The sequence below is a fragment of the Mauremys mutica genome, chromosome 3 (assembly GCF_020497125.1).
Source record: "Mauremys mutica isolate MM-2020 ecotype Southern chromosome 3, ASM2049712v1, whole genome shotgun sequence".
NCBI classification, from domain to species: domain Eukaryota; kingdom Metazoa; phylum Chordata; order Testudines; family Geoemydidae; genus Mauremys; species Mauremys mutica.
Window position 1 is genome coordinate 49,995,324 of NC_059074.1, and position 22,780 is coordinate 50,018,103.

The following is a 22,780-nucleotide window of genomic DNA, read 5'->3' on the forward strand; positions in this document are numbered from 1 at the left end:
ACAATACATCTGGAGATGGGAGTGAAGCTTTTGAGGGCTTTACAAGCATTCCTTGACAAGGCCAAGGCAACATCACCAAGGCAAATGTGGCCACTGCCCTCACCATTGGGGCCTGACCATAGGATAATGATGGCCAATAATAATTGGCTCATCCCGGACACTTCAATGAGTCTTGCAGAGTCCTACCAGGAAATGTTGTATTGCTTCAATCCAAATGACAAAGTGGTAGGAGACCCAATGGTTTTCAGGGTATGTTCCAAACAGATAAGCCACCTTGAATCAGCAATGTTATAGGAGTGGTTCTGAAATCTGGGCTACCATAGAGGTGCAAATGCACCAGATGGATGCTTTCAACATGAAACAGCAACAATCTATTGAAGGCATATGGTAGTTTTACCGTGTTACGAACAAGGATGTCAGGCGTCAGACCAACCAGCCTCCAATATCTTCTGAAGTGACTCAACAGCAGCTCAGGTGGCTTGACTATCTGCTCTGTATGCTGGAGTCCATACACCCCACCAGCTTTATGTCTTCAACCCAACAAAATCTGGATGGAGAAGACCTCACAGACAGCCTAGCACATGCTGGAAGGATGTCATAGCTTCTGACCTTGCCTGCTCCAGGCTTACTATAGAGGAAGCCACAATATTGGCAGGAGACTGGGCTATCTGGGAATGGGTGATAAGAAATTTGCACTTTATGCTCCACAAGAAGGAGAATTAATGATGAATGAATGAATGATTGATTTAGTCCAAGTTTAGTTTAAGAGTATTAATGATAACTTAGCTTTAGTGACATGCTTTCTTGATTTTATTTTTGTTTTTTAATAGTTCAGAGCCTGTTATGGAATTTCTTCACTTCTTCTCTCAGAAATAACAAAGTAAATCTCCCCTTACTTATCATTTTGATTAAATTATCTTAGGTATAGTTTCAGTGGAATATGATATTCTTCACTTCCAGTTTGCAATCAGTATGTGGGTACCTTTCATGGATGGATGAAGTCCAGATATAGACTGAGTTCAGGCCAATGAGAGACATGTCACAGGCAGATACTTTTAAAAGTTTTCCATGTGTAATTTAAATGCTTAATAGTGAATTCATAAAACTTACAATTAAACTTTAAAGTAAAAAGTAAAATGTAAGAGCGACCATGGGTAATCATTAACACCCATATGGCACAGTGTTTTAACATAGAAAATGAAAGGTAGCTGAGTGCATTTCAAAGTAATTCTTCAACATTCTGCTGAGAATATAAAAACATAATATGACTTTTGTTCTGGAGACATAACATGGGGCAGAAACTTGGTGTAAAATGACATGGCTTCAATGACTTCAACTGAGCTACAACCAATTACATGAGTTGAGGATCTGGTCCATACTGTACAATAGTACTTTCACTTGCCTAGCACCTTCCATCAGGGGACTTCAAAATGTTTTACGAAGGTGAGTAAGGGGAAAAAAAACATAGTAAGTCTGTTTCTCTGAAGATATTGCCAAATTCTTGCTTCTGGTTTTCATGCCACTTGTGTGAATTGTGCAGCAAACTCTCCCAGCTCTTAAGGTTTTTGAACTAATTAAGCACTTGTAGGCTAACTTGAGGGTACTATCCTACTGAGCTTGTTTCAACAACAGATAATTCAGTGACCCAGAAGAATCTCTTCATTTCCTTTGCAACCATGATCAGTGAAGGACCTATCCAATGGCTCCAATTCAAGCAGCTTCAGATTCTAATGCTGCTGTCTCTATTAGGGATTGGGTATCATTAGGGGGATGTGTACATTTCAGCTGCGGGGGACAATTTCCAGCACAGGTAGATGTATCCATGCTAGATTTGATTGAGCTGGCCTGCTAAAGAGAGCAGTGTAGCCACGGCTGCACAGGTGGTGGCATGGGCCTACTGTTCTAGTACGTATCCACGGGGTTAGATAGGATTGTATTTGGGCAGCTAGCCCATGTATCTGTGGCCCCACTACTATTTTTAGCATGCTAGCTTGATCAAAGCTAGTGCAAGTATGCCTACCTGAGCAGTAAATTACTTTCCTGACTACAGTGTAGACGTACCATTTCTGTTAATGTCCCCTGACTTCCAGTGAGTGTCTCTTTTGATTTCCTAAACCCAAAATGCTTAATTTCTTAATTTCTGCATGTCTCTTAAAACTATTAGTATTTGTTTCTGGTCTTTCCACAGGTTGTTTCATTTACAGAGATAAGACAGCATCAATTTTCTATTTGCCAGCCTCCGATACAATCAAAGAAGAAAAGAAAGAGTCCGTGGCCCACATCAGTTAACTAACACTGAGACACACTTGGATTCTTCCTGCTTCCTGGTATGGCTAGGCCAGAACCTTTGGTATAACTGCATTGGCATCTCCTATGGCTCATTGCCACCATTCCAGTACCATCCAGAGGCTTGGTATATCAGTGCTTCCAGCTAGTCAAGAAAGAGGGTTAAATCCCAGTGGCTTTTGAGGCTTTACCCTCTTATCGAGGCTCAGTGTAATGACACAGTGAATGTATCAGCAGCTTAGCACCTGGGAATCCCAAAGATTTGCACATTGACACAAAGAAACAAACCCTCAGCTTGACATGTTTAGCGCTGGTAGAACATTTGCTGTATGGAAATGCTCCCTGAACCCCTTCACATTTAGAGTAAATATGTTCACCAAATTGTTTGGTGTTTGTAGTCTCCCATTTGCTTCCTAAGACTTGAATCATCAGCACTGAGGGAATGATGTTTGTTATTACACTGTCTATTGGGACATCCCTTGAACTATTTACTCTCCATTGGCAAGACCTGAAGTTCCTTTATAATTCTACTTTTATATAAATATCGTTATGTAGGACTTTCATCTCCACCCACCAACCTCAGCTCAGCGTTGGTGCTAAATATGATTTTGGGATAAAAATGAAGAGGTGATAAATTCTGAATCTACCTTTTGGAGTCTCGTTTCTCCAGTGTCCACTCTCTTTTCTGGGACAGCTGACCCTCTTTTACATTTAGTGAGGGAGAAAAGAGATTTTTTGTATATCTACATAATAAGAAATATGAAAATGATAATGATTTCTTCCCCTCCCCCCAAAAGGAAAAAATGTGCTTTCTGCAAGTTTTGAGAATGAGCAACTTTTCATGAAGATATATTTTTTAAAAATGTTTGCTTTAGACTTTTTTTGGGGGGGGGGTATTGTTCCTTTCTCCTTTCCCTCCTTTTCTCTTTTTCATTTTTCCATTTTACCACTGAAAAGAGTGAAAAAAGGTAAAACAAAGAAGTAAGGCGAGAAGGAAAAAATTGAAAGCCAATAAACTAAATTAATTTTCAATTTTTTTGCAAAATAATATTTGAAAGTATTTTTGTGAAAACTTCAATAAAAAGTTTTCATCTGAAAATTTCAAAAGAGATCTGAGAGAATATGCTGGGGGCACTGATGTACATTAATTAGAGCATGCTTAGTGGGGCAGAGATCTTGAATCAGCTTACAGGTGCATAAGAATATAAAAAATCTTAAAATATAGGAGAATTTCCAATAGGACTCAGGCTGGAAGCATGAGATCAGGAGTGATTCTTGATTGAAAGTATCATCAGAGTAGGATTATTGCTAGAGCAGAAGGAATAATTTACTTGACAAATCTAACCTCTTTTTCTGCTCCTGGAGTATCTCCCCGGGATTATTTCTTTGAATATAGTTGTTATTCAAATGTATTTTATTATTAATTATTTGTTTTGCAGGTCCAACCAAAGGCTCCAATCAGGATCAGGGCCCCAAGGTGCTAGGAAATGTACTGTGTTTTTATACTATAAATTAATTGCAAATGTTTCAGTCTGAACAGTGAATGCAGTATTGAGTATTAATAATTTGAGGTGTGTTGCTTAATTGTGAGTGTTCTGATTAATCACTTAGCTCCAATCCTGCAAACTTGCTTAAAGTTAAACATGTGAGTAGTCTCAATATAACAAAATGTCAATGAATTACTCACATGTTTAAAGTTAAGCATGTGCATCTGTGTTTGTGGGACGTGGGCCATCATATCATTCTGTTCACTGACTGGATGAGTGTACATGAATCTAATGTTTGGTATCTAATAAAACTTGGTTCCTGACTATTCCCAGAAAATGAACACAAAATGACCATGGCCTAAGAACATACAAAAAAAAATCAAGCAAATATCTGTGGAAATTTTTTTTGTCATTCATCTAGCTCTTGTTATTACCCTATTTTATAGAATGGAAAACAGAGGATCTGATTCTGAGAGCTTCAGTTTGATAGTGTTCACAAGTATAACAGGGAGAAATAAATTCTCTCCACTGTAGAAATCAGTGGGTAAAATTCTATACCTGTAATATGCCTGAAGAGTACACAAGATAATCACAGTGCTCCATTCTGGCCCTCAAATCTATTAAACTCTGATCTTACGCTAACATAAATCAGTGGACTTAATGGAATTACACCAGTGTACAAGTGGATGAGCTACAGAATTAGGTCCCAAGGTAACACAATGAATCAGTGGCATAGTCTGGAACAGCAACCTGTCTCCCATTTATATGCTATGACCACTGACACACTAATAACTGCTGCATCCCCCAAATATGCTCTCTCTCACATGCACGCACACAAAACATGAGAGAAAATCATCATCAAGTTCTCTGGAGTTTTGTAGAAAATGATGGATTCTAAAGACACAATTTGCCAGACAAATGGTCCATGATCCCTATTCAATGACACAGACGGGAGAGAGAGAGAGTTTCTAGAACTGTACAATCTACTCCAGAAATGTTATTAGTGGGACATCAGACATAAGAGTGGAGATCTATGAAGAAAAAAATCTTCCAAGAATTTTAGAGGATACAAGTGATTTAGAAGACAAACTTTTCTCTACTTCAGAGCAACTCAATTTGATTCAGTTTTGCTCATTGAATCAAATAAATGAGAAGTGGCATTTGAAAACAGTTTCTGATGATGAATGCTGTAAGTGGATTGCAGTGAAGATACATAAAATGTCATCTTTTAGGCTTGCTGCCGTGATTGATTTCAATGGTTTGAAAATAAAATGCAGGGAAATCTTTATTTATGAACAGGTGGATATAAGCACAAAACCAAAATGAAATACAGCATAATATAAATACAATGCAGGCTGGTTAAAATGGGGAGAGGGTACAAGAGAGAAAAATTATACAGTATACGATATTTTACAAAGAACCATGCAGGCACTCTCCCAGCTGTTGCCTGGTAGAGCTAGCTATATATTTTCTTATATTGTAATATTCAGAGATGGTGAGACAAAAGTGATAGGCATATCTATGTGTCAGCCGGGGATATAAGAAAGAAGGACTCTGTTGCAGAAATTAGAACCAGAACTGATACCTTTACTCATGGGTACCTTAATTTACAACTAGTATGAAATAGTACTTTATACTATGCAGCTAGTCACACTGAAAACACTGGGGCTAATTACAGAGTAAGGCACTATTCCACATAAGTAAGGGTATCAGATTTTGGCATTATGGATTTATTTGTATACACCTATCTATACTCATCTATAGCTATCAGTTTACTGCTGAATGTAATCAGGACATATACATCTGAATGCAATTTACTGAGGCTCTACAGTAAGCACGGGAGCGTTAGCACATGCAGATAATACTGAAAGTGTTTTGACAACAACTCTGTATCTTTGTCTTTTATGTCTTTTGAAAATATTTGTTCATCAATAATTTGGTAGGAAATTAAATCAGTTTGTGCTCTACTTCATTACTATACTTAGCATGTCTTCCGCTTTAAGAATAAAGAACTTGTACAGAAACAAAACCAAGCCCACGTTTTTCTTTTGTGGTCATTGTGTCCAGTACAGGTAAAACTGCTGGTTACTTGTATTAAATGAAGAGAGATTTCTCTCCTTCAGTGGGAGGGGGATCCAGTGATGGAGTTTCTGAGTTTTGCTGTGTGGAAGTTGCCCTCAGAGTATTGCATCTGAGGATTGGAGAGGAAAAGGAAGAGGATATTTGGTCATGGAGCAGAAAAGGATGATTGGCCAAGGGAGTAAACATCTGGTCACACCTGAAGAGGACACTGCAACACCAGAATATGTAGCAGCTTGCCAGGCTTCCTGCACAAGACCATGTAAGTAGGTAAATAGGGAGTCAGGCGATGGTTTTCTGTTAAAATATCAGGGCCAGGGGAACTGATGGATTAGTGATGAGCTATGAGAAGACTTCCCCTCTATAGTGGACATCATTAAAAAGTCAAAATTTGCCAATAGCTACCTCTCAATGATACCTGTATTCTACTTTTCATAGGGAAATACTGAGATATCTCAGCTACTACTGTGCCTAGCACAGTGGGGTCCTGATCCATGACTAGGGTTCCTAGCCATTATGGTAACACTGTTGTAATCATTTACAAACACATGGATGGCCTGTGACCTGGGTATTTATCACATAGATTTTCTCTACTGTTGTGGAAGTTGTGATCAACTGAATAGTCTTGGTGCTGCTCCATGGGATTCAGATCCTGAGAAAGAACAGGAGGGGATTCTGACTGGGGCGCTCTTGCTTCTGACATTCATTTCCTCTTGCAGTCTGCCAGAGCCTTGGCTTAGTGATGCAAGACACATTTTGTTCACTCTGTCTTTTTTGTCATTTTGGAGTACCTACTTCATCCATGAACATGGATGCCAGAGGCAAGACTGACAACAGTTTTCATATTAATTTTTGTAATATGCACTCAGATATTACAATGAGGGTCACAGGATATTGTTTAAGACTAAAAATAAAGCAATGCTGATGAGCGTATTTCTTTAAGAAGCTGCTGTGTAGCTAGAACATAGTCTAAGTCCCCTGTGATGTGGCAATTGCTATGTTTCTTCCTGTTTTTTAATGATTAGTAGAATAAGTGGACATGTGTAATTGTGTCTTTGTTCTCTAGACACTCTGTTAAATATTTTGTTTCTAATTTGGTTTGTATTTTTAGCTAATTCTGCTTCATTGCTACATACATAAGAAGAGAGCTATAAGAAAAAGTTAATTTTATGCAGTATTGTGTAGAATTATAATCTGAAGGATATGCACACATTTCGGTGCCTGTATTAAAATATCTGAAAGAATAAGAGTTGATATCATTTCTATTATAAACTGTCCTGAAGGTAGAGACTTGGATCACTTAATATGATTTGATCACAATATGCAAAATATATGCAAACCAGCTGCTCAGTCCATTAATGATACATTCAAGAACATTCACTGTTCTAGTGCTGGAAATGTCAGATTCACTTGTAAATGTTCCTAATCAGGAGCAAGGAGAGCAGGATGTGAAATACCAGCCTGGTACACTAGCTCTACACCCACTGGGAAGATGTAACTAGTTTCTAGCCACTTCAAACTGTTGAAGCAGGCCAAAGAATCTGATCCAGTATTTTTTTTCAATTTAATATTGCTTTAAAATTTCTTTGAAAACTACTCTAGCAAAAACAGATATTAGGCCAGATTCTTCTCCCACTTAAACCAGTGTTAATTGGGATAATTCCTCAAAAGCCAGTGGGGCTGAGTGGTGCAAAAAGGTGGAAAGCAGCTGGATTTGCCCAGCAGAGAACGCCTTGGTGGGTGGTAGCTCTCAACAGGTGCACAGGTAGTACAGCTGACTCGTGTGATGCCCCCTCTGCTTAGCTGTGGTGCACGGTCATGGCCATAGTGACCCATCAAGCCTTCCTTACTAAAAATTAGTAACTAACTGCAGGAGTATAGAATCATACACCTCTGCCCCGATATAACGCTGTCCTCAGGAGCCAAAAAATCTTACTGCATTATAGGTGAAACCATGTTATATCGAACTTGCTTTGATCCGCCGGAGTGCGCAGCCCCACCCCCGGAGCACTGCTTTACCGTGTTATATCCGAATTCGTGTTATCTCGGGTCGCGTTATATCAGGGTAGAGGTGTATTTGTGTCTAGTGCCCCATTTTTCCATGGAGGGTTATAGTTAATCTATATCTATGCTACCAGCATATGCAGCCACGTTCTGCAGTTCTCATATGAATAGCCACACTGAAGTCAAGGCTGGAGGACTGGGACTAGAATGTAAGGCAAAAAAAAAAAAACCAGTGAAGATCCAATTCTACATAATTTAAATCAATGAATGTTTTGCCATGACTTCACTTCAGCAAGTTTGGGCCCTATATGTGTAGACTACTGAGTAAGAGACAGATTTCTGTTCTAATGGATACATCTAAAAATGCTCTTTTGGGGTGACCGCATGCAATACATATGGATAGGTGGCATGAACATAATTACATGAAAAGAATAACTAGGAAAAAATCCCCCCTCAAATTCAATAATGTTGTAAATTTAATCTGTGTGGCTGGATGCAGTCTTTAGATTTACAATAGGCCTGAGTAATTAAATGAATGTCAGTCAGTTTTGCAGAAACTATTGCTGCTTGAATGAATAGTGCAAGCTATTAATATAGTTATTAATATTGTATTATTATAACATTAGTGTGGAACTAGAAGACACTTGCATCTTCATGGCAGTATACTTAATGCCACTGCAGGAGAACAGACGGATATATAATTGCTGAAAACACATCAATTTCTGCGTTATATTTTTGTTAGGAGTATTGCTCTACAGAAGCCCAATGTGACTAGTCACATGAGACTACTGATAATTAAACTGCTGATATTAGGCAGAATTCAGTTAGATGAAAACTACAGCTGTCAATCTGAAGTTCTCTGATACTATACTTTTCATAGATACATTCATATTAGCAATAATCCTACTGGAATTTATGTAGGTTATCAGGTCTCTCAAAAAGTTTACAATTAATTTCAGGTACTTTCACATCATCATCCTTCAAGTTATGGATTAATTTTTGCGACCCTTACATAGAGCAGTGGCTCACATTGCTAGTGGTTCCACTGAAGTCAGTGGGACTATATGTGGCATACAGGGAACTTAGATTCCTGACACCTTTAGCTCTTCATGGCAGCCTCTTGGCTTATGATTTTCCAAGTGGTGGCCGTGAGAGGTAAGGATGGCTACATGTGGCCAGAAACAAACATTTTATTTATTGCTTAGGCACATAATATATATTATGAATCCTTTGCTGCTAGTTCACATTTGTGAAAAATGTCTGCTAAACCTATGTTAACAAATATTAGTTCGGTTAACATAGTTATTTTGATTCCTTTTAAAGTCTTCTTTTTGATATAAAACATCTCTAGCGTTTGTAACTTGAATATAATGTGTTTTTTCTCATTAGTTTAATGGACATGTTTAATTGCTTAGGGCTATGATATACAAAGGAACTACAAGTTAATGTCATGATATAGAAAATTATCTCAGCATAGTGATTTCTAACTAATTATTATTTCCAAACCAAACACCATTTCTCCTGTGACAATACGTGTACATAGAGATGGACTTTTAAAAAGTTGGAGTACATTTGAGAAGAGGGGGTGTCAGGCACACTGACAGCAATTCCAGGCCCCTGGGCTGTCCTTAGAGGGGTGCGGGGCCTGGGGCGGAAGTAACGAATCCATCACTTCCGGGATGGACCATGCTGGCCAATTGTGATGGCCCGCGGGGCCCTCCAGAGGCCTAAGAGCCCTGCGGCTCACCCGGGCGATTTAAAAGGGCCTGGGGCCCTCAGAAATTTGCCCCCCCCGCACATGTCGGTGAGCCTGAGGGGTGTATTTGCCTATGAACATGCAGCAACTAATATACCACTACTTCTGAAGTGTGGTTAAAGTATACATGAAAGGGTAAACATTCACATGTTACAAAGCCCTTTAACATCTTCACTGGTTCTACAACGAATACTTACCAAAGGCATCACCTTCTTATTCATCTCAATTACCACTACAGCAGTTCTAGAGCTGAAGATGGTTCTGATGGGCATCTTCATCAGTGAAGTACTCAGCAGTGAACATGTTAATTTTAGGACCTGCAATCTCTGAAGTGCATAACTCTCTACAGGAAAATTTGTTTCTTTGTTTGTTTTCTGGGAACCCTACTAATTCAGTAAGAGATTTATCTTTCCCTTTCTACACCTTCATTTGTCATTCTGTAATCTGACCTCTTTCCTTCACTGCCATTTCAAGAATAGTTGAATGGCCATTTCAAGAATAGTTTTTTGACATGCAGTTTAAGTGAAAATAAGATGACAAGCGATATTCACAGGAATGTATCTGCAATTAAATGGTAAATGGTTGCCCTTTATTAGCTACATTAGTAATGAAAGATGATTTCACCACTAGCCCATGAAGATTATTGTCATTAGCCTCACAGAGTAAAGACATAACCAACATTTTCAAATTTGGGTGCCTTAATTGTCCCCAAACTGTGGAGTGTGCCCCCCTAGGGGGGCATGGAGGAGTGTTCTGGAGGGTGAGGCAGGGCCTGGACCAGTTCCCACAGGTGGGGTGGAGAGGGAGCGCCACCCAGCCCCGCTCCGGCCCCTCACCAAGCCATGGCCCCTGGTCCCAGCTACAGCTCCTAGCCACGGCCCCAACTCCAGGTGTGGCCCCAACCTCAGCCCCCGGCTCCTGGTCTGGTCATGGCTTGGGCCTCAGCCCCCACCCCACAAGAGCTGCAGGCTTGCTCATGGCTCTGGTTCCTGACCGCAGCGTGGGGCAGGGGACGCAGAGAAGGGTGAGGGGGGCCATGACATGAAAATTTGGGGAACACTATGCTGAAGTATTGCTTCTGAATGTTGTTGAGACAGTAGCTGGCACAAAACAAGTTTGTTTCAGTGGTTGTTCAGGCACACCATTTCCATATCTTTGGACTCACTCAGTTAATTGGGCCTCAGTTAACTGGGTAACTGATTAACTATGAGGTAGTCTGATGTGAATTACGATTACTGAAATAACTGACGGACTGGTGTGTGGTTTCAGTATTTTTCCCCTTCCTTCAACTGGAGAATGGTTCAATGAAGTAAAAGTGGCTGGTTTTACCACTATAAATCATCACTGGCTATCAAAATACAACCTTTTATTAAAGGACCACCAATGCTAAGTGTGTTCCCGGATCACAGAACAGTTGTTTAAAGTTAAATAATCTTTTTGAATAAACTTTCCTGGTCAATGGGAGCTGTGGGAAGTGGTGGCCCGGCCTGCGCCATTTCCTGCAGCTCCTATTGGCGGGGAATGGTGAACTGCGGCCACTGGGAGCTGTGCGTCCATACCTGCGGACGCTCAGGTAAACAAAGCGTCTCACGGCCTACCAGGGGCTTACCCTGAACAAGCTGCAAACCAAATTTGGGAACACCTGAGACAGAGGAGGAGAAGAGACCTGCTGGGTCACTGAGTATAGTTCCCTGCTATCGCAACCAACCGCATCATTTACTTCTGTTAATAAATTTATCAAACTGTCTTAAAATAGATAGGTTGTTTGCCCCCAAACCTAAGGTTACGGATATAAAGTCCTGCAGTTGTCTTTGTTAGTGTATGTTGACTAATCACAAGTGTTTACCACTATCATTTTTATTTATTACTTGTTTCTGGTAGAGCTCATGATATGCTATGAAGTGTACGAACAGGAAGGAAAGTATGATATCTGCCTTGAAGACTTTACACTCTAGAAAGAAAAACTCAGAGAGACTCAAAGTAGAGGAAAGGGATAATCACTTAGATTTGTTTTTAAAAATAGGCTAAAATTGAAATGATTCTATAAATGTATTTTTTTCTTTCCTCAATTCTGGTAATCTTGTATGTTAACTCTGGTAGCCTTTTTTGATTACATTTGATTAAAAGTATTTAAAAAAATTATTCAGATGTTTTGAAGAATTGTTTGCTGTCAGAAAGTAAGATTTGAAATTCACATTATACAAAATGCATAGGAGAACAAAGGCTAGGTCTAGTAGTTCATTTGAAAAAAACAATTTATAATTACGATTGCTTACCTCTGTGTTTGGGTGGCATAACTGTTATCATATCCTTCGTAGCTTGGGTCATCATATTCACCCCCATATCCATCATCATATCCCTATAGGAAAAATAATACACCCTATTTAGAAGTTGATAAATAAGAAAGTATATTAGGCTGTAAAAAATATGTATTAATATATAGATGCTATATTTGCATACAGGATTGTTTTCATGAATATGCAGTCTATTAGACCAGAATTATACACCTAAACATGCTAACAATAAGCACATATGATGAAAGAGTAAAGAAATAAATTATTAATTTGAGAACTTAGTTTATCCATTGATATAACACAGTGCACTGTTGAAGGAACAGCTTCTCAACCAGGTTCATTTTGAACAATGACAGATGCTAATGAAGACAATTGTTTTCTCAGGAATTCGATATTACAAAAGTTTTTGTAATTATTTCTGGGTGAATAATAACCACTGAAATGAACAAATGGTGAAAAAATATATTGATCTAAGAACACTGTTAAGAATGTTGTTATTGAGTATAAAACCATAGCATCTGGTCCTTTTTTTAAAAAAATGTGTCTAGATCTGGGAAAGGAGCCACGATAATGATCATTCTAAATAACCTTTACAACAATCACCTTTAGCTTTATTGAGCATTCCAGGCTTTTTCAGTGTTGACAATATGATTTTCTATTACAAGTTTAATTACCAAAGTGTGTTCAGTGAAGAAAGAAAGAAAGGTTACTTAGTAATAACAGTGGACATTCACCCTTATGGGAAGCACCCACAAGAGCTACTGGGCTTCAGAAACCTTCCAGAAAAACAGTGCACCTTGGGACTGCACAAGCTTCACCCCCACAAAGCAGCAAATTTTCAGAACCAAGGTTCTTATAGGCTGTGTGGTCCCCAAACATCTCAGTTCCTTCTGCTAAAGCCTAGAATCCTATAAGAGTAGAATTCCAAAGGAAAGAGAGGAAGATGGACAGGTATTGTGAATATATAACACTTTCAAACAACTACATTTACTAGGAATTGACTGTATATTCTTTTTCTTATGTGGGATTCTAGCTATCAGTACAACACCTTGACTCCAGGAATGTGGGCTGATGCATTGTAATTAATTTAGAACTGCACTCTCAAATTGATTGTCAGATGTAGATATCAAGTAAAGAGAGGGCAAGCCCTGATGAAGGTGTATATAGAGCACTAGATAGTAACCATGCAGATTTCTATAATGGCAACTTTATTGGGGATAAACCATCTAAGACACCTTAGTTTTAGTAGAATGAGCCCTAAGACCTTCCAGTATGAGTAGGCTAGCCAAAGTGTAATGTGTTTCAGTATGTATAATTCATTTTGAATGGCTCTGCATGGAAATAGTATTTCATTTACTTTGATCTCTAATAGATACAAAAAGTTTTGGTGACTCCCTAAATATCTTAGTATTATTCAAATAAAAAGAGAACTCTGCACTTTTCTAATATCCAGGTTATAGAACTACATTTCCTAAGGTAAGAATGAAGTTTTGGAATGAAACCTGGGGTATTAATGGTCTGGAATAGGTGGAACACCAACTACATAAAATTACCCCAGAGATTTCGAAAACTAAGCATTGGCTTCTAGTGAAGATTGTGAACCACCAAAGATGCAGTTACACTTCTAATCTGTCTTGGTGGTGGTGATGCTGAATCAGGCATCCCCAGAACACAAACTCTGAATCAGATGACTCAGATACATCTTTTAGACCAGAAGACCTTCATTGGATCCCTCTTTTAAGCAATGGGTACTGTGATGGGGTGGTGCCCCACCCCCTGAGAAAAAGGGCTGAACCAGGCCTGAGAGGCTGCGTAGACCAGCAGCCAATCAGAGAAGGCCTGGGGAGAGCCAATCAGGGCAGGGAAAGAGGCAGCCAATCAGGGCTGGGGTAGGTCCTATATAAAGACTGCCTAGCAGAGGAGAAGTTGGTCACTCCCTGACTAGTGAGGGAGAAGGACTGGCTCCTGAGCTAAGGAGCAGCACCTTGGACAGAGCAGTGCTGGGCAGGCTCGGAGGAGGAGAGTGGAGCTCCAGCCCAGATATCTGCCAGGCTGCGGCCCTTCCTAGAAGGGGTTGAGAAGGTGCATAGGGTCAAAGGGGAAGTGACTCAGGGAAACTAGGCAGACGAGAGGGGAGAGAAGGAGGACAGAGGGAGGCTGCCGCTAGAGGATCCCTGGGTTGGGACCTAGAATAGCGGGTGGGCCTGGGTCCCCCCCATCCCTCTAGCATTGCCCTTGGCCACTAAGGACGGGGCCGAGACAGACCGCAACCGGCCTCTGAGACAAGGGGCTAGACTCTAGGGTTGTGGTTGGCCGCCGAGGCAGGGACAAACAGAGGTACTGCTGTTAACAATGGCCCCCCGGAAGGGAGTGAGACCAGAGTAGTGGGCACCGCCGGAGGGCAGTGTCCTGAGGCAGGTGGAGACTGTCCTGAGGAGAACACCGTCAAGCAGGGAGCAACATGAGTCCCAGGGCAGCAGAATGGAGACAACAGGCAAGGTACCACGTGGCGAAGATGCACCAGAGTGGTCAAGAGCTAATTCCCAGACCGACCGGCAGGGGGCAGTGGTGAGTCGAACCCCTTCACATGTACCATATAGAAGATATTAGTTCATCAATGTTATGTTCACAGCCTACACTCAGAGAAATTAGACAAAAACATAAATACCCTTCCTGGATGGTTTCAATGTCACACTACTTTATTTTTTAGAATTCAGAATGATAACATGCAAGAACCCAAAACACACAGAGAGAAAACTGGCTGCTCCCTAATTCAATGAAACTCAGCTTACCCTACCTCGCTTTAAGCTGGCTCTTTCATTACTGATTCTGATCGCACACTTTCCTACAGAGACCTCTTCCCTACAAATATAACCAGGAAACCTGCTCCACCATCCTCAAGACACCACAGTCAACACTGAGGGACTTGCACAGTCACCAAAGCAGGGAGAATCTTGTGGAATCAGAAGGACTGATATCACTGGAAGGGCCAGAAGCTCCTTAGGAACCAAGAAAGCCAGAACCAAGATCAACCTAGAATCATGACAATGATTCTTATTTCTCTTTTAAGACAGCAGTGAGTCTCTGAGTTCTACTTCATCTTACCATTATGCTTGAGGGCAAAGGACCACATAATGGAGGCTTCCACAAACATTGGGCCTGGACAAGCCCCAGATATGAGGGAATAAGCTCAGTAGCAACAACAGTCTGCCAAACAAGAGGACTTCTTAGTGCTCTGAAAGACTCCAGAACCAAAGAACCTGCAACTGCAGGACCAGATGGTTTCTGCCTGAGAGGGTCACCACTGGAGTCCCTACAGTGAAGGTGTTCAAGCATTGATAGTCAAAAATGCAGAATGACCTGTGGCACTGAAGCAGCCCAGGAATCATAATCAAAATGTTCCGCCAACTTGGAGGCAGATGAAAAGGCTGCTCCTGGCAATGAAGGATTCTGTTTCCTCATTTGTAAGGGCTTTGAAACAAATGAAAGACTAATCTGTCCTTGGACAGATATGGGGGGCTCTGACCAGGAGATGATTCTGAGGTGCTGACTTATAGGACCTTAGTCATGAAGAAGGCTAAAAGCCAAGCATGAACAGTGATTCCTAGGTAATGGTGTTCCTCAAGATAGCACACATGTTCAGCCAACTCCAGGAATAGGGAAAAGATATGACATACACTACTGAAGTCTGGCTGTTTGGAGTAGTTATGATGGCTTGGAACTTAACTAGAGACAATGTGGGAACCTAAATGGTGTAACAGCATAAAAAGTATTTAAAATTCCTGTACCTACCTAAAAGCTTTCACTCTTTACCTAAAATGTCTAAACTATAACAAGATAACTGGACATTTTTGGTTAAAAAAAAAAGAAACTTTTTCTAGGCACAGCTAGACATGAAAAGAAGGAACTGGATTAACTAGGGGAAAATTATTTTATATTGGAACCTTATTAGTGATCCTCTTGATTTCAATTAATCATTTTGAAGGAAGAAACTGCAAAGAGACTCCTCAGCATAACAGACTACAACAAGCAAAGCAAATCTGTCCTCTGCTCTCCACTCTGTCTTCCCATAGAATATTGAGTCAAGTTCAAGGTCTTGGTCCTCTCACCTTCAGATGCCCAGTGGTCTGGACAAGCATATCTAAAAGATCACCTAAAACTCTGAGATTGAAGTCTGTGGCTGACAACTCTACTTCTCAGGAGTTTCTAAAGTAAGAGTAAAGCTTGTCTGTTCATGATACTGAATTTTCTCAGGGGAAGATACAAGCCGGTGGAACAAACTCACAGCAATTAAAGACTATAACAAACCTCACCACCTTGCACTTCAAGTGCAAGGCACACTTTTTTTCGACCTGCCTTTTCTAATATAAACACAGAGCAACGTGTACATTTAAATGCCCCCTGCGAAAAAAAAAATGAAAACCGATCAAAACAAAACGTTACATTGCACCCACAATTCTCCCTTTGAGAAGAGGATGAGAGAAAGAATGAACCACATGTGACAGGCATTAGTCACATTGCTTAATGAATTACTGAAGACACTGAGATACTACAGTGATGAGGGCAGTATAAGAACCTATATAAAATAGAATAGATAAAGGAAAGCATGGCAGTGCACTTGCTCACTGTATTAGAGGAAAGGTAAGGGAACAAATTATCTTACACTAATGCCTCAGGTGGATCAACGCTCAGCACCAGTAGAACAAAGAACAGTTATTAATACTTGACACTTCAGGAAGTACAAGTTACAGATTTGAACAGGCTCCCTAAAGGCTCAGCGTATATCAATATGGTGCAGGTAGTTCAAATAGAACTGGAAAATAAAACGTGTAAAGCTCAAACAATTAAAAATAATATTTCTGGTTCAAGATTCTCTCTCTATCTCATGCTATTTTTTGGAAGTGAATTCTCACTCATTACCACACGTGTAACACATTATTAGCACCATTTCAAATAATTAAGTATAATGTAATAATTTCTAATTTCTAGAACTTGAAGATACATTAAACTAAACAGGACAAAGCACCATGCTATATATATATATATAGTAAAACATAAGCCTGCATTATTAGGGCAATAAAGTAAATGACTTAGGGGATTTCCAAAGCCCATTGAAGTCCCTTTGATTCCCTTTGATTTTGTAGCAACCTGCGTGTATCTTGGAGGGAGGAACACAGGTTGCAGGAGGGATCAGTTTGAAGAAGGCGCCAGAAAGCCAGTGTGGATGTACCTGGTTGGGATGTTAGCTACACTTGCAACATCTCTGTAAATAGTTCTCTTAATAAAGAGCTAGTTTAGTTTTACAAGCATGGAGTCCTTTAATGTGATTACCCAGTACGTGGTACATGAAATGAATTTCAGTGAAATTTGGATCAGATACTTAATTTGTTTTATCTAGAATATATATAATTCTATTAATTTAACCAACATTTCTTTCAGAAAATACCTTTCACACTTCTGTTGCCTATATAAGTTCTCACAAACTAATTTAATTGATGTGTGTGATTGTAAGGTGGAATACTTCCCACTCAAGGAGACACTGAGCCAGATCAGGGGTAGGTCAATTTATACTATCTGAACATTTATCCTCTGGTATAATCACAAAGTATTAAAACACTTGTATGATATCTATAAACTGATAGTGTCAAACTGCATGGCTTCTGTAAAGCAAAAAAAGTCCTTCCCTAAACCAGTAGTATTCTTTGAAAATGTTAATGAAATTGCAGATAAGGAGGACCCAATAGACATAGTTTTCTTAGAATTCCAAAAGGCTTTTGATTAGGTTTGATTTTCAAGGATCTCCATGGGACTAGTTCTGGTTGCCTGAGAAACCATCCCTCCCTCCCTCCCTGATCAGGCTCTCATATTCCACTGGAAAGATGATGCTATCATCTGGTAGGGGTAGGCTTGTGACTGTGGGAAAATAACTTTCACATGAACTGGACCACAGCTAAGGAACTGATAGAACCAGCAGAAATAAACATGACCACAAACTTCACCATATTCAGAGCCAAGTATAATAGCCACCTCTTCACCCCAGCTTCCCTACAATAGTACCCTCATTCTCACAGATTCACTCATTAAGTCTAAGCTTGCTTTTTGGCGACAGGAAAGAGAGAACATTTTCATTTGTTAAAGTACTAGGATGTGCTCTGACATTACAGTGATCAGGAATATATAGACCGATATGGATACATATGCAAAGATGAGAACAGAAATACACTTCTGGGATTGTATTGGGACTAGCAATTTTATTTGTAGTAATTAATGACTTTGAAAAGGAAGTGGATCATGAGTCGATATAATTCAGAGATTTAAATAAAAATCTGTTGCATTTAGTGAATTCTAAGGAGGAGGATGAGAAAATGCAGATGAATCAAAAGAATTAGAGTAATAATAACATTTTACTTACCAAACCTTTCCCCATCTCCAAACACACACACAAATGTCTTTGAAGATTCTCAATACAACACATGAATTTAGTAAGTGGGAATAATCAAACTTAACAACTAAGTATAGTGGATCTATACCCATAAGTACTTTAAAAACAATAAAGATAATACGCATAAAATATGGATACACATAAAAATGGGAAGATCATGTAAGAATTGCAAAATCAGAGTAATAAGTTGTGGCCTTCATATCACCTTTAAAGAATAATTCTAAGAGTTTGAGTCCAGGGCACTTAGATAACAAGATAATAGGTGACTTAGAAATAGATACCATAAGTAAGGGCTACCTCCCAAAGACATTTTGTCCTATTAACGGAATCTTCATTGTACTAGGTATTCGTTGATCCACCATACTACTGAGAAGAGTATGTCCAAATAATGGGAGAAAACAAAACCTCAAAAAGGGCTAAAATTGAAATTGCAAACTGGTGTACCAGAATGTAGTTTTCTATAAAATGTGTACTGAGCTCAAATATAAAAAAGGGGGAGATGAATGACGAGACATCTTTGGAAGAATGTAAGAACTTTCAATACATTTTGGAGTCAACACTCTGGCAAGGGAAGCTGTTGTCATTCATGAGTAAGAAGAGGTTTGCATGCTGTTTTTAAAAGAACAGTATGTGAAGGGTATGGAAAGACAGTTTAGAAAACTTGAACTCTTAGTCAGACATGCTTCCGGATTAAAAAAGAATCATCTATTTCTGCTGTATCTTACAGCATTTTAGGCACTTTTAACAAGTCCCTTCCCACTACTCTCATTTCCAGTCTAAAATTTCAATCTCTCTTTTTAAAATGTAAAGTCCTGCTATGAATTTCTTTGCACTTTTATAATCTTTGAGGTGTGTGTGTGTGTGTGCACAATCTATCACTCGCAATTTTTGGTGATTTTTTTTTCTAGCTGTGGCAACCAAAACAGTACATAGGTGAAACTGTACCACTAGTCTATAATAATAATACTACTAATAACAATATATGCAATCTTTAATATTTGCTGTTGGTTTAATCTCCAGTTACATATATTTTAACCACTAGCTTTTTTAATTGCTGCTATACATGGGCAGGCCTCTTCTCAGTTATATCCATGGCTCTCATAAGTCTTTCCTTCAGAGAGTCCTACAAGTTCAGAGCCTCAACTACTGTATAGGATGAATTAAGAATGTGCTTGCCGATGCACATTATTTTGAATTTAGCCAAGGTATATTTAATCTGCCTTAATTCCACAATCAGTAATGTAGCATAGAGTGCTACAAGCAAAGTTTGATTTAAATGTACTTTTGGATTTTCTAGAGCAACCAGCTAAGTTCTTTCATAGTATCTTAAGCACATTTATGAACTGTGACATGGGCAATCTTTTAATATTAATGCCCCATTTTCAGTGTTTGGAAGGTAAAAAGGGGAGTTCCTAGAAGCCAAATAAGTGTCATTTTTCAAGGCCCAGGACTCCTTTCCCTCTCATGTTATTCTCCCAGGGGATCCTGCCCATCAGGACTGTTGGGTGGATCCATTCTCTCCTGGCTAAACATTCCAAGAATGTGGCATGGGGCACTTGTTTATATTCCTTTATGGGTACTCTCCAGTGGAAATTTCACTTGCTAGATTATTACAAAGCTTTAGTTAAGGCTGAAGTGGTTAATTTTTCAGTGATTGTTACTACAGTAAAGAGCTGTCCTGCAACTCTGTAACACCATCAATAAATTGCTAAACCCAGATAGATCAGTTGTCAGTCTTTTAAAATCCTCAGAAGACATTTGTAATGATTTTTCTATCTACGGTATGAATAATCTTTCTACTCCATGGACAGATTTTGTGTTAGCTCAATCTGTTGGTAATACAGTTCCTGTTATGGAAACATCAGATGCCCAACAACTTCACTATTTATCATTTTTGGAGGCAGATATATAAGATATGATAGGGATTAAAACCAACAACGTACATTAGAGATAGTCCTCATTTTGCTGTTGAAGGAATGCTTGCTAGCTGTAGTTATTTCCATTCACAGAAAAAGTAAATCTGTTGTTTTATTTAAATTCCAGTTTTTTGCTGTTGCATCACCAAAGCTACTTGGTACCAGTATCATGTTATTCAGTAGCAGTGTAGAGCCGTACTGGATACCAGTAAAAACAATCTCTCTTCCAAGGATCTTGCATCCTAAAAGTCAGACACAGATAACATGAGATGGGGAAATGTAGAGGGAAGATAATTTTGAATATTTTCTTCCTCTGACTTTCTTTATTGCATCCTCTTAATAATGTTGAGGCAGATAAGGCAATTGAATGACTGTTGAAGAGGTGGGATTTAGGAGGATGAGATGGCACAATGCAGTAGGGGAAGCCAATCCATGAATAAGAGCAGTAAGGAAGAAGGCACAGAGATAAAGTGGGAGAAGAAATGAACAGGGCGATGTATTTGCTGTCATTGGTGGAACATACAAACTAGTTGGTGAAGGGGGGAATCTGGATAAACACCATAAGACATAAAATGCAATACATAGGCTGTGTGTAAGGCCTTGAGGACATGAATAAGAAGTTTAAATTTGATCCTATGGGAAATGTATCACTAATGGACAGGATTTGAAGAGTGAAATGGGCTGGCGAGGGAGTGAAGAATATAATTCTACCAGCAAGTTAGTGTCAGTAAGCTATCCTCCCACAAATAGTGAAAAAAAACAAATCTAGTACCAACTTTTCTTTCAAATTTTCATCTAGTTTTTATGCTCTTTTTTTAATCAAGTGGAACAAGACGTGCTCAAAATGTGATTGACAGCATCATGCACACTTGTTTTGTGTTTAACTGAAAACTTTCAATCAAGTTTTCAGAATCTTTGTAGAATGGAGCCTACATTATTGAAAGTACATAAGTCTAACTCCAGTTATTGATATTCTTTATCATTCTTAAGTGTTGTTAGACCACTCAATACTGTATAAGTCAATGACCACTGACATTCTTGAGCTTCTCTCCTTTATGTTCTCTGCTTTGAGCAGAATCTTTATATCTGTAATTATATTGAAATATCAGCGTTATTGCTGTTGATATGCAAATCATATCCAGCTATGAATTACTTGACTGTTGAGATACTAAGATACTTACTGTTCATATACCTGCTTATACAACATACCAACATTCCTTATGTAAAATCTAATCTCTTAAATCTTAAGGCTGATTATTTTTTCTTTTGAAGAGATTTCAAAGCACTTTTTAGAATAAGATGTTGCAAAATGAGAGGTTTCTTGCTTTACTACTGTTCTGGGATCAGCAGATATGTAGTATCTTTCGTGTTATTTTCAAATACATGCAATAGGAGCATTTATTGAAACAACGTATGTATAACAGATGAAACCATATAAAAACTGTGTTTTATGAGAGGTTCAATTTGAAAATCTACCAAGAAAACACATGCAAATGTAAGGGTTTCTTCTGTCAAAGCTGCAAATTAATTTAGTGTTCTTGAACATGAGGAGCTAACGGCATTGGCTTGATCTAGGTACTGTGTGTGCTGGTGATGTGCAGTCTATCACACCCAGTTCAGCCAGCTTCCGTACTTCAGCCCTTCCAGCTCTAGGTCACAGTTGAGTAGAAATTATCAAGCATGCTAAATTATGGCAAAATGTATGGCTGTTTTTGCAAAGTGAAAAATGGAGACTATCATGAGATGATTAAACATTTTCACTCAGAACATAAACTGGATATTAGGCCCTGATTCAGTCAAATACTTAAGTAGGTGAATAACTTTAAACATGTAAGTTATTCCATTGAAGCCCACTGGACTACTCAGATGTTTAAAATTACTCATGGTGCCTAGGTACCTGGCTGAACCATAAGGCAGATATCTGAAGATGAAAGATTTGTGCACTAACACAGTGCTATTGCCATTAAATCCTAGTTATTATTTTCCTAAGCTTTCATTTTTTATCTTGAAATGTCTCTTCCAAAACATCTCCAAAGTAAGGCCCCCATCTTAATCCATGTGAGGTCCCATTGAAATGAGTTGAGCTATGCATGGGTGCAGGACTCTGCCCAGGTGGATCCAACTGCAGGATTTGGAATGAAGAGATATTTTCAAACCCTGTGTAAGGAAATCAGACCTAATGAGGTCCAAGTAATTTTCTTAGCAAGCTCCAAAATAGTAAACAAATATTCCTATTATATATGGCTCATATATTAGTTGTTTGTTAAGTTATTTGACATCAATCATATTTTATAGTAACTACCAATGTAGTGCTTAAGCAGTAATCCAACTAGTATTTTCTTCCAAGACACTGGTTCAGTATATAGCACATTGTTGTTTGCTGCTAATCACAGTTGAGTAAAGCGGAACCACAAAATTCTAAATTGTGCTATCTACTGTACAGGAATAAAGAAGAAAGCATGCGTATATTACATCCCAATGGACACATACAATAGATTATTAGAAAATATATTTCT

General features: G+C 39.0%; 1 protein-coding gene across 3 annotated transcripts in view; it reads right to left on the reverse strand.

The window, feature by feature from the left end:
* Nucleotides 1–22,780, reverse strand: part of KHDRBS2 (KH RNA binding domain containing, signal transduction associated 2) — a 620,331-nt gene that overhangs the window by 73,229 nt on the left and 524,322 nt on the right. For all 3 annotated transcript variants that reach the window (XM_045011995.1, XR_006578577.1, XR_006578576.1), the window contains one exon: nucleotides 11,889–11,971. In XM_045011995.1, coding sequence (XP_044867930.1) covers nucleotides 11,889–11,971 — 83 coding nt within the window. The remainder of the gene's footprint in view (nucleotides 1–11,888; nucleotides 11,972–22,780) is intronic.